At 38.6% G+C, this 15,834-nt stretch overlaps 1 protein-coding gene across 1 annotated transcript; it reads left to right on the top strand.

Moving 5' to 3' along the window:
• The first annotated feature begins 626 nt into the window (after nucleotides 1–626).
• On the top strand, nucleotides 627–15,581 carry LOC308391357 (alpha-2,8-sialyltransferase 8F-like). The gene is made up of 7 exons (XM_080873990.1): nucleotides 627–809; nucleotides 10,250–10,318; nucleotides 10,443–10,517; nucleotides 12,863–13,004; nucleotides 14,156–14,268; nucleotides 14,351–14,443; nucleotides 14,530–15,581. The coding sequence occupies exons 1-7, from the start codon at nucleotides 724–726 to the stop codon at nucleotides 15,005–15,007; spliced, it is 1,056 nt and encodes a 351-aa protein (XP_080730116.1). The 5' UTR covers nucleotides 627–723; the 3' UTR covers nucleotides 15,008–15,581.
• Nucleotides 15,582–15,834: the final 253 nt, after the last annotated feature.

The following is a 15,834-nucleotide window of genomic DNA, read 5'->3' as shown; positions in this document are numbered from 1 at the left end:
GATGCAAGCATTTGTAATTCCCCGAGAAGGTAAAAGCCCCGCAGATGTACCAGTCGAGCAGGGTCGCGCCTATTTTCTGAAGTAGCCAGCAACAGCGGACCCTTAGGCCTATCTTGGCCAGTTACACCGGAGCTCAGCAACTGCGTGCTCCACCCTCATTGTTTTAAACTTGCACAGCAAGGCTTTTGCAATCCTGAACAATTTCAAACAATTAACCGGCATTTAAAAACCAACGGCATACCAAAGTGCTTCACATAAAAGACAGAAAATAAGACATAAATATTATAAATATTATAGGACCATAGCAAAGTACCAAGTTTGCTAACAGGTCAGTGTCACTAATACACAGGAATAGCATAAAATGAATATCAAGTAAAAAAGCACAAAACCATAAAAAAGTGTATATAAACGGTAAAATAGAGTAAGTCTAGGGATCAGATACAGAGATTAACGAGCAGGAAAGACAAGGTTAAATAAATAGGTTTTTAACCGTGATTTAAGTGATTGGATAGAATCAGACAAAAGTGCAAGAGAAAGGGTGAGAGAAAGAAAACAAAAACCCGGCTCCACACATCACTAACACACACACCCCTTCATACACACAAACATGGAAACGAGCAACAGCAGCAACAGGCAGCCAAACCAGACAGACAGGAAGTACCCGGAAAAATATATAAGGTGAAATGAAATTGAGTGCTGTGAAATGTGAACCACTGGAGAGACATGAGGAAACAGCTCTCGATGATGGCCAATCTCCTCTGTTTGGGGTGTCTGCTGAGCGCTTTTATCTGGTACACATTTGAAGAAAGGTGAGTAACTACCTTTGTACTTACAAATGAAAAGGGAGAAGCCAGTAAAACAAATATTTTGATCACTGTGAAACCACAAAAAAGTAACTGTTTTTTATTACAGAAAAAAAACAGTCAAGCTCTGTTAGTGTTTTACTCTTATTATACAAGCCCAATTCTGAAACACTTGGGAAGCTGTGTAAAATGCAAATGCAAGCCAGAGGTGGAAGAAATACACACATGCTTCACATAAGTAGAACTACACATTTCGGTCTTAAAAATGTCATGGTCCTGAGTCTGAGGACTCAGGGTTTTGTGTTTCCTTATGCTTTTGTTCATTCCGAGTGTGTATTCTGTTGTGATTTTGCCATTTGTTAGGTTTCTGTTCTTTGCCTGCCTGCTCCCACTTCTCTGTGTTCCCTCTGTCTGTCCATGGTGTTGTGTCTGCTCATGAGTCTGCCTGTCAAGTTCAGTGTCCTGTCTGGTTCTCTGTGTCTGTTAGTTTCCTGTTTTATTCTGAAAGTTCATGTCTCATGTCAGTGTGTTCAGTTTTACCTCTCCCCTGTCTCGTTAGCCTAATTGCTCCCAGCTGTGTCTCCCTCCTGTGGCCCATTCCCTGATTACTCCCCGTGTATTTAAGCCCTGTGTTTTCCTGTGCTCTCTGTTGCGTGGTCTGTTTAGTTCCATGTCAGTCTGCATTATGCTGTTACCTGGTATTCATTCTGCGTCTCTCTGCCATCTCTCTTTGTGCATTTTGCTCCTCTTCCCGTGAGTGTCTGGTTTTAGTTTTGTTCTTTAGTTTTCCCAGTTTAGGTTTGTTTACTCCCCGCTCTGCTCTTCCTGTTTTGTCACCTTCTCACCGCTGTAAATTAAACACTCACTCGCACCCCAGCCAGTACCTGCATTTTGGATCATGTTGGGAAGCATTTAAGTAACAAAGTGTTGCAGGTTACCTTTGTGGTGGCCATCTTGTTTTCCCAGTAAAGAGGAAGCCTGCCTCAATTGCAGCTCTTTTATAGGCCAGTCTGTATTAAGAAGGTGTGTCTTTAGAGTATTTAAAGGGAGCAGGAAATGGATTGGGGGCCATTTTGAAAAGTTGCTGTCTGCATGTGTATGATGTTGGCAAGAGATAATAAAACAATTACTTTAATCAAGATAGAGTGAAGTCTGATGTTTCCCTCACCACCCCTCACTGTGTAACAGTTGGATCCAACCACCCCTCACTGTGTAACAGTTGGATCCAACCACCCCTCACTGTGTAACAGTTGGATCCAACCACCCCTCACTGTGTAACAGTTGGATCCAACCACCCCTCACTGTGTAACAGTTGGATCCAACTGTTACACAGTGAGGGGTGGTGAGGGAAACATCAGACTTCACTCTATCTTGATTAAAGTAATTGTTTTATTATCTCTTGCCAACATCATACACATGTAGACAGCAACTTTTCAAAATGGCCCCCAATCCATTTCCTGCTCCCTTTAAATACTCTAAAGACACACCTTCTTAATACAGACTGGCCTATAAAAGAGCTGCAATTGAGGCAGGCTTCCTCTTTACTGGGAAAACAAGATGGCCACCACAAAGGTAACCTGCAACACTTTGTTACTTAAATGCTTCCCAACAGATCCTTTTTTTCAATACACCACACGACTGCCCCCAGCCGTGACAAAAAATACTCTAGTAAACGTACTAATTCAACTTCTTTCCTCAAATTAAAAAAAAAAAGTGAAGAAGTGCAGGCTCTAAAAGGTTCTCAATGTTGGAGTCAAATTGTTAAATGTTGTCACTGTGTTACTTAAATTTGTAAGTCTTAGTTCAAGCAGCATGATCAATGACATTCCTGTGTTTCTGACCATCTCTCCAGCCAGTTTGTTGGTGGGGGAGGCTGAAGTGTTTTATTATAGGCACATCCTATCTGAAGGTTCTGTTTTCTTGTGTCATAAACTTCCTGCTTTTATTACCCTTTTCTGGGCAGGAGGACACACACACACACACACACACACACACACATATTCTTGCACATACATGCATGTTCAGACACATACAGTAGTAGCGCTAAAAAGAGCCGGCTCTTTCGGCTCCCAACCGGCTCTTCAGGTTGTTTTGTTGCTTTAATTAATTTATTATTAACAACAATATAAAATTATGCACAAAACGAATTACTAATGTAAAAAAAATGTGGTTTTACTTATATATGTTTATATATAAATAAATATATACGGTGGCCCCTAAGAGACAAAGCACGTACAAACTCCAAAGAGCTTGTACAAATTCCAAGACACATGGCTCTCTTTCTCTCTCTTTCCCTCCAGCTCTGTTCTACTGAGAATATTACTACCATCCCTCCGCCCTCTTCCCAGTGCAAAGCACAAGTCGCGTGCGGAGTGAAGTGGGAAAAAAAGTGGGAGAGAGAGGGTGAGAGAAAGGGGGGGGGGGGAAAAAACACGAGCCGGCTCGCATCGTTCACGTCAAAGTGTCGGCTCTACGAGCCGTTTCGTTCGCAACTGACACAACACTAACATACATACACGTGCTTACACGTGCACACACAAACACACATAGTACCTTATCTTTTGTGACCATTGGGGGGTTTTACAATGGGTGGTGCTTGTGTTCACAGAATAAAAGGAGGCAAGGAAGGCTGTTTATTGGATGCTGGCTAGAGCAGAGTTGCAGTCTTACAAGCCTCTCTGCAGCTTCTCTCTTCCTGCTACCCCCCCTAAAAACCCATCTCCATTGAGACTGTGTCAGCTCCCAAACAGACAAAAAACAAACTAAAAACCAGCAATAAACAACTTAAACATAAAAAAATCACAAAGAAAGAACAATACAGTATCCACATCTGAACCAAAGAGTAAAACAGTGAAATGTGGATTATTAAATATTAGGTCTCTCTGCTCCAAGTCTCTGTTAGTACATGACTTAATAATTGATCAACAAATCGATTTACTTTGCCTTACAGAAACCTGGTTGCAGCAGGATGATTATGTTAGTTTAAATGAATCAACACCCCCGAGTCATTCTAACTACCAGAAATCTCGAAGCACAGGCCGAGGGGGCGGTGTGTAGGGATGGGTATTGATAAGATTTTCACGATTCAGATTCCATTTTCGATTCTTTATCAATTCTGTTATTGATTCTTTTTTTTTTTTTTTTTTTTTTAAAGGAGAACACTAAGGTCGATTAGCTTAGAACTTTGTTTTATATCTTCTCTTTGAACAAGATAGAAATTAGGAGTAACATGGCCTTACAGCAGTGTGATCTTAGAAGATCCAGCCTACGGCTCTTCAATGGGGTGTCACAGGGTCCCCGGGGAAAAAAATTGTAAATGTAAAATAATAAAATAAAATAAATATTCTTCTGTAGCAATAACAAAGTATAACATAAATTATTCTGTAGCAATTACACAAGAATATCCAGTAATGTCCCTGCCTACAATTAAACACATTCACTTACCGAAAATCGGGGCATCTGCTGTGGCAAATGGGTGCAAGCCTTTTACCACAAATTTAGTCACTGCTCGGTGACATTTGTCTATCCTGGCCTGAAAGGAGATGCTACCGGTAGACTGCAGCGAGAACTGCCAGCATCTGAGCCAGACTCTGTCTGTCTCTCTCATCATGGTCACCTAAATACACAGTAATGGCAGGTTTTGTAATAAGGCAGATCTCACTAACATAATATGCACTGTTAGTTGATTATTTACCTGCCGCATTAATGGGAGAGGATGTGCAAACGTTACCGGTGCTGCTGGGTTGAGATTCACGAGTCCGGAGCGGAATTAAAAACACAACATTCATTTAAGGTTATCACGTGTTTTGTGAGCAAATGCTTTTGCATATTCGTAGTGTTTCCTTAAATGAAATATCTACTTTGCAAGTATTGCAAGTTGCCCTGTTGTCATCCGTTCTCGTAAAGTATAATCAAACTTTTTAGTGTTTGAGCCGCTTACGCGCCGTGTTTCCTGCCAGGTAAATGACGCTCCGCAACGTGGTGACGTCATTCGGGGCGACTGGAATCAATAAGGGAATCGTTTGCAAAATTGGCAAACAACTCCAAGGAATTGAAACAGTGGGAACCGGTTCTCAACAAGAACCGGTTTTCGGTGTGGCAGCAATTTTTCCCACCAGCCTATTAATCAACGAAAGACCAAGACAGACTTTTAATTCATTTGAAAGCCTAATGCTTAACCTTGTCCACCCCAGCTGTAAAACTCAGAAACCAGTCTTACTTGTTATCATCTGTCGTCCACCTGGGCCTTACACAGAGTTTCTCTCTGATTTCTCAGACTTTTTATCTGATTTAGTGCTCAGCTCAGATAAAATAATTATTGTGGGTGATTTTAACATCCATGTAGATGTTAAAATGACAGCCTCAACACAGCATTTAATCTGTTATTAGACTCAATTTGGCTTCTCTCAAACTTTAAAAGAACCCACCCACCATTTTAATCACACTCTAGATCTTGTTTTAACATATGGCATAGAAACTGAACATTTAACAGTGTTTACTGAAAACCCTCTCCTGTCTGATCATTTCCTGATAACATTTACATTTACAATAATTGATTACACAGCAGTGGAGAGTAGACTTTATCAAAGTAGATGTCTTTCTGAAAGCGCTGTAACTAAGTTTAAGAATATAATCCACCAACTGTTATCATCTTCAATGCCCTGTACCAACACAGAGCAGCTATCTGAACGCTACCCCAACAGAGGTCGATTATCTTGTTAATAATTTCACCTCCTCACTACGTACGACTCTGGATACTGTAGCTCCTGTGAAAACTAAGGTCTCAAATCAGAAGTACCTGACTCCGTGGTATAATTCTCAAACACGTAGCCTAAAGCAGATGACTCACAAGCTGGAGAGGAAATCCTGTGTCACAAATTTAGAGGATCATCATTTAGCCTGGAGAAAAAGTTTGCTGCTTTATAAGAAAGCCCTCCGCAAAGCCAGAACATCTTACTATTCATCACCGATTGAAGAAAATAAGAACAACCCCAGGTTTCTCTTCAGCACTGTAGCCAGGCTGACAAAAAGTCAGAGCTCTTTTGAGCCAACCATCCCTTTAACGTTAACTAGTAATGACTTCATGAACTTCTTCACAAATAAAATTTTTACATTAGAGAAAAAATTACCAATAATCATCCCACAGATGTAATATTATCTACAGCTACTTTTAGTACCATTGATATTAAGTTAGACTCTTTTTCTCTAATTGATCTTTCTGAGTTAACTTCAATAATCAACGTGTCTTTTAGACCCCATTCCTACAAAACTGCTCAAAGAAGTCCTGCCATTAATTAATGTTTAAATCTTAAATATGATCAACCTATCTCTAATAACCGGCTATGTACCACAGGCCTTCAAGCTGGCAGTAGTTAAACCTTCACTTAAAAAGCATCTCTAGACCCAACTGTCTTAGCTAATTATAGGCCAATCTCCAACTTTCCTTTCATATCAAAAATCCTTGAAAGAGTAGTTGTCAAACAGCTAACAGATCATCTGCAGAGGAAAGGCTTATTTGAAGAGTTTCAGTCAGGTTTCAGAGCTCATCACAGCACAGAAACAGCTTTAGTGAAGGTTACAAGTGATCTTCTTATGGCTTCTGACAGTGGACTCGTCTCTGTGCTTGTCCTGCTAGACCTCAGTGCAGCATTCGATACTGTTGACCATAATATCCTATTAGAGCGATTAGAACATGCTGTAGGTATTACAGGTACTGCACTGCAGTGGTTTGTATCATATCTGTCTAACAGACTCCAGTTTGTACATGTAAATGGAGAGTCCTCTTCACACACTAAGGTCAGTTATGGAGTTCCACAGGGTTCAGTGCTAGGACCAATTCTGTTTACATTATACATGCTTCCCTTAGGCAGCATCATTAGAAGACATAGCATACATTTTCACTGCTATGCAGATGACACCCAGCTCTATCTATCCATGAAGCCAGGTAACACACACCATTTGGTTAAACTGCAGGAATGTCTTAAAGACATAAAGACCTGGATGGCTTCTTAATTCAGATAAAACCGAGGTTATTGTACTCGGCCCTGAAAATCTTAGAAACATGGTATCTAACCAGATTCTTACTCTGGATGGCATTACCTTGGCCTCAAGTAACGCTGTGAGGAACCTTGGAGTTATTTTTGACCAAGACATGTCCTTCAACGCACATATTAAACAAATATGTAAGACTGCGTTCTTCCATTTGCGCAACATCTATAAGATTAGAAATATCCTTTCTCAGAGTGACGCTGAAAAACTAGTTCATGCATTTATTACTTCCAGGCTGGACTACTGTAATTCATTATTATCAGGATGTCCAAAAAACTCTCTGAAAAGTCTACAGCTAATCCAAAATGCTGCAGCAAGAGTCCTGACAGGGACTAGAAAGAGAGAGCATATTTCTCCTGTTAAATCCAGAATTGAATTCAAAATCCTGCTCCTCACATACAAGGTCTGAAATAATCAGGCCCCATCATATCTTAATGACCTTGTAGTACCATATCACCCTATTAGAGCACTTCGCTCTCACACTGCAGGCCTACTTGTTGTTCCTAGAGTATTTAAAAGTAGAATGGGAGGGAGAGCCTTCAGTTTTCAGGCGCCAGCTTCCAGTTTGGATTCAGGAGACAGACACCGGGGCTGGGCCATATCATACCGTTTACGGTAATACCGGTATAATGTCGGGCAATGATAAGAAATTGAAATATCGTGATAGAATATGGGTAAAACGCGCATGCGCAGTACCTTTGTTTTCATACGCACATGGAGGAAAAAGCGTGCCGGCGACGGAGAATGAGAAGAACGAAAGCGGATGTTGAATGAAACGGATGAACCAGAATTGGTTTGTAAAAATGCTGCAACTTCAGTGGTGTGGAACTGGTTTAGCTTTCGTCTGTCAGATACACAAAAGCACTATTTCTGGTAGCACATGCTAGCGGGCCGTCGTTATTACCGTGTTTTTTGGAAAATACGGCACACTTAAAATCAATCCTTTGATTTTTCTGAAAGTCGACAGTGCCCCTTATAATCCCGTGTGCCTTATGTTTGGATTCTGGTTGTGTTTACTGACCTCGAAACGATTTTATGTGGTACACGGCGCTCAAAAATCTGGCAAATGTTTTAGTACGACTTTGCTAAGCTACGAAGCCGCACTGCTTGATGGATTGTCGGAGCGTTGTGGCTATTGTAGGCAGGAGCCTCGCGGAGTGATACGTAATGTGCTTCAACATAATATTACTGTATTGTGTGTATAACCTCTTTTTAAGTTTTGTGGATATTATACATGGTTATGCTGAGGATATGTCAGCCAATTTCCACTGGAAATGCCTTTTGGTTAAACTGTCAGCAAGGAATTTGCATTTGCACTGTTAATTTTTTATATAACTTTAATGCACATAAAAAACAGCTGCTTGTTTAAGTGAAAATACATTGATTTTATTTTTTGCACTAATAAAGTTGAGGAGTTGTGAAGTATTTTGTCTAGTGTCAATTATATCGTCAGTTATATCGTTATCGCAAATTTTCAAATGTTTATCGTGATAAATATTTTTGGTCATATCGCCCTGCTCTAACAGACACTATCTCTACTTTTGAGATTAGGCTTAAAACTTTCCTTTTTGTTAAAGCATATAGTTAGGGCTGGACCAGGTGACCCTGAATCCTCCCTTAGGTATGCTGCAATAGGTGTAGGCTGCCGCTGCAGATGGCCGCCTCTCCCTGAGCCTGGTTCTGCCGGAGGTTTCTTACTGTTAAAAGGGAGTTTTTCCTTCCCACTGTCGCCAAAGTGCTTGCTCATAGGGGTTTATGGGTTTTTCTCTGTATCTATTATTATAGGATATACTGTACAATATATAAACGCCTTGAGGCGACTGTTGTTGTGATTTGGCACTATATAAATAAAATTGAATTGAATTGAATTGAATGGCTAGGAGACAGGTGAGGAGCATTCAGCTCCAAGAGCCTGGTTCCGACCAGTCTCCCTTGCTAGCAAGTAAAAGATGTTCGTCTTGCTTGTCGTTAACAAGAATAAATAAAACCAGCGGGGCCTGTGGAAGCGCAGACCCAGCACTCAAGTATAAAAATAAAAATTAGGTCTTTGGAGGACATTTGTACCAGCTCTCTGCCAGGCAAACTTTATTATGTGTGCCAACTTTATTATGTGTTTGCCTACATGTCAATTATTCTCTCACACGTCACTACAAACCCCAACTAAGGAAACTCACTCCCTCTTCACTATTTACTTTACAGGTATTAAAATATTTCAGCTTCCCTGCAAACATATGGTGCAAAAAAACCCCTCACCAACAAAGAAGAATGAGCATCACACTACATATAGGCACATAGGAAAAGATGTATGTGGATTCTAAATATCAAATTACGTTGGACCTTTGACATCTTCTTCAAGGTCAGATAAAGTCAATTTACCAAAAATATCTTTTATCTTGAACACTATACTTAAAATTCTCCTGTCTTTGTTTGTGTTGGTAACATTTAGGACATTATACTGGTTTATCCATCCATCCATCCATTCTCTTCCGCTTATCCTTATCAGGGCCACAGGGGGGCTGGAGCCTATCCTAATTCAATGCTGTTTCTTTAATAGTGCCCAGAGAGTGAGCTTCCTTGGCAGAGGTTTTCACTCTAGGAGTGTTTCTTGTTTATAAATACAAGCTGATTTAAAAAAAAAAAAAAAAAAAGCAGAAAATAAAAGAAATAATAAATAAGAGTGATTTAAATTGGCTTTGCCTTAAAAAAAGAGTATGTAAGGTCTAAAGTGAGATTTGACAGCCAATCTTAGTTTGAAACCTAAGATTGGTTGTAGTTGGGAATAGAATTCACTGCTCTTTATTGATTTGCACAACTAAATTCAACGAGATTGAAGCACACATTAGTGAGTGAGTAAATCCAAACACGATCATCCACCTAAATTCAAATTGATCTCTGGTATGGTTGATGTGACTGAATTATGACAGGAAGCAGTAAAGCTGCTCTGCACCAGTTCATCATCAATGGCACTACTCTAAACTTCACCGCAATACTGACTAGACTAATCAATCTAACTTGCCACAAACCACCAGTACTTCCTAGCAACCTTTGAATAACACAGAGTTGGCCATGTCAGCCCTGCAGCGATGATACTTCAAACTGTGAAGTGGAATTAGTTTGTTTTCCAAGACATTTAACACCATGAAAAAACAAAACAAAACATGTAACAAGTTGTTTATAACGCAGATATCTGATCTAATATTATATTGAATATGTAGGTAACTTTTGGAATTTTTGCAGGTAGCATAAGAACAGGGTTCAGACACAATGAGTTAAGATCATGACCTTCCAACACATGTACAGAAAAGAACAACAGCAATGAAGCTGAGGGAAAAAATGGGTACAAGAAAAGGTAACTTTTTTATGTGCACATACTAATCTGTCTCATTTATTTCTCACAGTTTGGAATTTCACCGACCACTTCCTCAAAGAAGTGCCTCAAAGCCCTCTGAACTTTGTAAAGGCTGCAAGTAAGAGCGAGCACTGTCATAACTTTTTTCTTAATAAATTACAGTATTTTTGCCAAGATTGAGTCATGTCAGACCTGCAGGCATGATACTTCTAACTGTGTGTATGAATGCTTGTGCATTACAGGGAAGCCATCGATAAAGTAAAAAAGCTCTACAATCAAACATGGAAAAAGCAGGAGGAGAATTACCACAGATTCAGGTAAGATCATACACTTCAAGCCTTCTAACATCCTGATATTAGACAGTGAATTACAGGTCATTTTACAGAGAAAAGCAATTGTAATGTAAACAATAGTTTAACAGATTACTTCCTCCTAGGACTAATTAAGTAAAGCAGCGGTCCCCAACCTTTTTTGCGCCACGGCCGGTTTATGCCCAACAATATTTCCACGGACCGTCCTTTAAGGTGTCGCGGATAAATACAACAAAATAAAACTAGTACCGGTACCGAAAAAAAATTCATAACACACATGAAAAGACCCAGGAAAACCGAGTAAACGATAAAAACGATAACAAAATAACGCTGAAAACCGATAAAAACCCTGAAAACCATACATTTCACACCTGAGCCTCAACTCTCGCGGCCCGGTACCAAACGACTCACGGACTGGTACCGGTCCGAGGCCCGGGGGTTGGGGACCGCTGAAGTAAAGTACTGAATTACTTTTAATAAAAGTGTTTTGTGTAATACATTATTTTTTCGAATAATGACTTAAACACCGATTGTTAAATTGAATTGTTAAATGTTGTCATTTTTATGCTTACCATCTCTACATTGTTTCAAGCAGTAGGACCAAAGACATTCTTTTGTCTCTGACCACCTCTCCAGCTACTCTGGTGCTGGGGGAGGTTTTATTGTAGATACATCCTATCTGAAAGATCTGGTTCTTGTGTTGTAAGCTTCCTGCTTTTATGATCCTTTTGGTGAGCAGGAAGTCACACAAACGCACCCCCACGACACACACACACACACATTCTTGCACACATGCTTACACGTGCACACACACACACATAGTGTCTTGTCTTAGAACCATTGGTGGGTTTTACAGTGGAAGGTGCTTGTGTTGTGTTGTATTGTGTAAACTATTGTATATTGTAACAGTTTGTCAATAAAAAGGCTACGAGGAGAGCTGCTCTTTGAAGGATTTGGGCTAGAGACAGGTGATGAGCATTATGCTCCACCGCCTGGTTCTGACCAAAGCTTCCCTTGTTAGCGAGTTAAAGACCGGTTGAAGATGTTCTGTCTTGTTTTCGTTCTCATGAGGAATAAGTCTCTAAACTTGCGGGGCCTGTGGAAACACAGACCCAACACCGATTGCAACAAGGAGCTTAAATACCTCCAACATGCACAAATATTTGACCCACAGCATCTAATTAATTTCCATGAATGTAATGTGTTTGATATGCTGCTTAGAGATGGCAGTAACTCCCAAAATGGAGCCAATGAGAATCAGTAAGGAGATCAATAAGGAATCGAATTGATAAGTGATATTGATGATAGAATCAGAATTGCTACATTCTTACCAATTCCCAACTCTAGTATTTACATTCATGAAAGCATCTCTTTATTGATTGTACACTTGAGAGTGTTCCTTAATTGGTAAGATGCTGTAAAATTCTTCTCATTGACTATGTAAATAATTCTGTTATCCTGCACTTCTGTGGTCTTTCAGGTCTTTTTGCTGCTGAGCTGATTCACTGCAGTCTTTCTTTTAAAGAAAGAATCAGTCTGTTAATTTTTTGCTCTCTTTTTTCCAACCTAATAATGGCTTCCTTCATTTGCATTGACATTTCTTATATTTAGAATCAGAGAAAAAGTTACAAAATATAAAATCGAGACTTTAAATTAACTTCAGATATTACATCTGCATAATTTTTTATGAATTAAGAAGGGGTTCAGCAGGACATGAAACTGGTTATCATTCAACTGTCAAATTACATTTGAACCACTCAGAATAGGGAACTTTGTATAAAAATGTCTTTAATTGCTGAAGAGTTAAGCCAAATATTGCCAAAGAAAAAACTAAACATAAAAAACACTAACTGTAAACATAATATACAACAATAGACAAATTAATATGAAATACAATCTAAAGACAAAAGACAGGTTGTCTGTCCTACATGTATGCTGTATCTGTAGCTGCCTGAAGTTAAATGGCTTTCATTATGGTTAAATAATCATTTCCATTCAAACCACTGAAGCCTATTCAAATACTACATAAATGAAAACATTTATTTGAATTGTTTTCCCTCTCTGGTAAGCCTGATTTGCTGTAGCTGAAATTCATCATTGGAAATTAAAATGAAATTAACTAATATAAAACTGTATTGCTTTCAGTGTTTTAAATAAAATAAAATCAGTGTTTTAAATAACACACTGAATTCATGTGGGATTTGTTTGCTTTTTATACATACGTAGCAGAAATGACACTTACAATACAGGTGTACTGTATTTTAAACCACAAATCTTTCACCTTAACACTAAAGCTAACTTTAAACATTTATTTATTTATTTATTTATTTATTCATTTATTATTTTTCAAGATTACAGCTGAACATCAATTGCAATGGATCCAACAATGGCATTATCACTCAGGAAAACACTCCAGTGGGATCTAAGATTGTCTGTGATAAGGACAGGACTGTCATTCCCGTGACCCCAGTGCTTTTCAAGGCCTTTATCAAAGTATGTATTTCTTAAAGATGGGAACATGCCTTGAAATGTATTCTTTATGAATGCGCTAGAATGAACTCAGACAAAATCTGCTGCATGTTTCATGTCCTAATTATTCTTCAAATGTTCTAACATAGTATTACTAAGTTCTTATATCACATGTTTAGTCATGTGCTAAATCTGGGGACCTGCACCCTTAACGGATTGAATCAAATGAAATTCTTTAGCATATTCCTACATTAGCTGCCCAGAGTACTTTTGCAGCAGTTCATCTGTCTTAATAAGTTCTGTCAGAGTTCTGTCTCTTAATTATTTATTGGTTTAAAAAGGACAAAAAACCTTCTAACTTGACTATGGTTCATATAAGTGTGGTTTGTATTGTCAACATATTGAAAGTAACACATAAAGATTTAAAATGACATATCAAATTCAAAGTCAAAGTGATAATTATGCTCTATCCAGCTGTTTCTTACTGCCAATGTCTATACTTACAATTGTTATGTTCAGATTTTTCAGAAGGAATTCAGGAGAAATATTTGTAGTTTAAAAAATGTAATTTGTTTGAGCAGTTGAAATTACAAGTTACAGCGCTGGACTTTTTTGTGAACCAGCGAACTGTTTCACAGAAAAGATGACCCTGGATCAGGGCTGTACAGGTTTATACTGTGACAATAACAAAGATTATCTTCTCCCAACACAAACGTGGCAGTTTGCTGTGAATCCTCCCCGTTCAGTCCGACCTCACCTCGTATTTGCTTGTCCTGGAATGAGAAACAGAGAAGAAAAACAACCCCTGCGTAGCCTTGGCTATCTGCTTATTATTCTAAGGCCCAGTTCAAGAGCCTTGGGGGTCTCGTTCGCATTTCCTGAGCCAGTTTATGAGCATATTTGCATTGTGTATAAATAAAATATTAAAACAGCTTTATCTAATAATTTAAATAAAAAAAATCAAAAGTTTTCAACCCTAACACAATACATAGGCATGTAATGAATGCTATTCTGAATTTCACATTACTTTGGACCTTTTTCTTTGTTGTTCTCATCCTACAGATTTGACATAATTCCTTAAATACAATGAGCACTTGTCTCTCACACATAATACATTAGAAACAGTATAAATCTTGCTCTTTTTGTAATGTGTAATCTGTTGATGTCAATTCCAGGAAAATCCTTTCTCAAAAAAGAGATGGAACACTTGTTCAGTTGTTGGGAGTGGTGGGATTCTGACAAACAGCGGCTGTGGAAAAATAATTGATTCAGCTGATTTTGTTTTTAGGTGAGAAATATGTCATGTGTATAGCACCAAAATCATGACGACAACTCATCTCTCTGTAAGAAATATTTTGTTGTGTTTTCAGGTGCAACCTACCTCCTCTGGAAAATGAATTTAAGAATGATGTTGGCATAAAGACTAACCTTGTGACAGCAAACCCAACCATCTTCATACATAAGTGAGCAAACATTTATTCTAACATGGAACTGAATTGGGGGTTTTTTTTTTGTCTTGTTGCTTTAAGCGTTGTTGTTTAATTTGCAGGTATGGGTCACTGACGGGACGTCGCCGGCCGTTTGCAGACAGCCTCCACCAGTATGGCAACTCCCTGCTCCTCTTTCCTTGCTTCTCCTTTGGTTTTAGTAGGGGTGTGTGTCAGCGGGCTGTGTATGCCATTGAGGACATGAAAATCCCTATTCAACCAATCTTCTTAAACCCTCTGTACCTTGAAAGACTGGTCAAATTCTGGAAATCCCAGGGGTTAAAGGAATATCGACCTAGCACTGGATTATATATAACTAGTCTGGCCCTGGAATTATGTGAAACAGTGCATCTGTATGGATTCTGGCCCTTTAGTAATCACCCAGATAGACTCTTTCCCCTAACTAACCACTACTATGATAATGTACCATATAATGCAAGAGTCCATTCAATGCCAAATGAGTTTTACCACTGGGTACAGCTGCACAATAAGGGTGTGCTCAAGCTTCACCTTGGAGACTGCAAATCAGGTCAGGTCTAGTTTAAATGATGGAATAAAAAAAAATGCTTAAGTGTCCAACTGCGAAGCCAAGACATTTTCACTGAAATCAATATGTATTAGTCAGAAGTAGGCTACATTTTACTTTAAAAGTCTTACAATATATCTCCAAATCTCTTTAATCCTGGAACTGGTGACTCGCGGGAATTTCTCTGAGCTTCACAGCTTCTAGTGTATATCAAGAAATTTAATATCTCACATTGAACATTAAGAAAACAATATCTGTTTGCTTTTCATTTTTAAAAAACTTTTTCAAGAATTAGATCTAAATGTGAGTGTCAGTTATTTTAGTCGTGTTTTTTTTAGAACAAGCTACCTGACTTGAGATCAATTACTGTCCGTACATTCAACACCAGATTCTAAATCTTTCCATTCACACAGGTCTACAGTTAATAGGTTTTGTTATTCTGTTTTATTTTATTTTGTTCTGTTGTTTTCCCTGCCATTGTAAATTTGCCTATTTCTTTACATTGGTGATCACATTGTGTTTCCATGTAATGAAATGTACTATGCAAATTAAATTGTCATTGTCATTAAAGGGGCTATAAACGCTGCATTCATACATGCTTTATCTATACTAATAAAAAATTGCAGGAATGCGAATACCACTACCAAATTTATCATCTGCTTTTAGTCACTTCACTGTTACTACAGCTGTACCAAAGATGTTCCCCTTCAGCACTGACTGTTGACAGAGCACTTTCAAATAAAAACAGTAAATTTTGTATTAATTTTATATTTACAGCAGGTTTACAGTTTTATGACTTTTCAAGTGCTCAGAAAATATATCACCAGTGTCAAAAATGCCA

This window comes from Rhamphochromis sp. 'chilingali' (assembly GCF_963969265.1).
Source record: "Rhamphochromis sp. 'chilingali' genome assembly, chromosome: 22".
In the NCBI taxonomy this organism is placed as follows: Eukaryota; Metazoa; Chordata; class Actinopteri; order Cichliformes; family Cichlidae; genus Rhamphochromis; species Rhamphochromis sp. 'chilingali'.
This window is presented reverse-complemented; position numbering and strand designations above follow the sequence as displayed.

What these genes read in the sequence shown, in the direction of transcription:
- LOC308391357 (XM_080873990.1), top strand. Translation starts at nt 724, where the DNA reads ATGAGGAAACAGCTCTCGATGATGGCCAATCTCCTCTGTTTGGGGTGT. An exon ending in TCAGCTGATTTTGTTTTTAG is followed by an intron (nt 14,269 to 14,350) that starts GTGAGAAATATG and finishes TTGTGTTTTCAG; the next exon opens with GTGCAACCTACCTCCTCTGG. An exon ending in CCAACCATCTTCATACATAA is followed by an intron (nt 14,444 to 14,529) that starts GTGAGCAAACAT and finishes TTTAATTTGCAG; the next exon opens with GTATGGGTCACTGACGGGAC.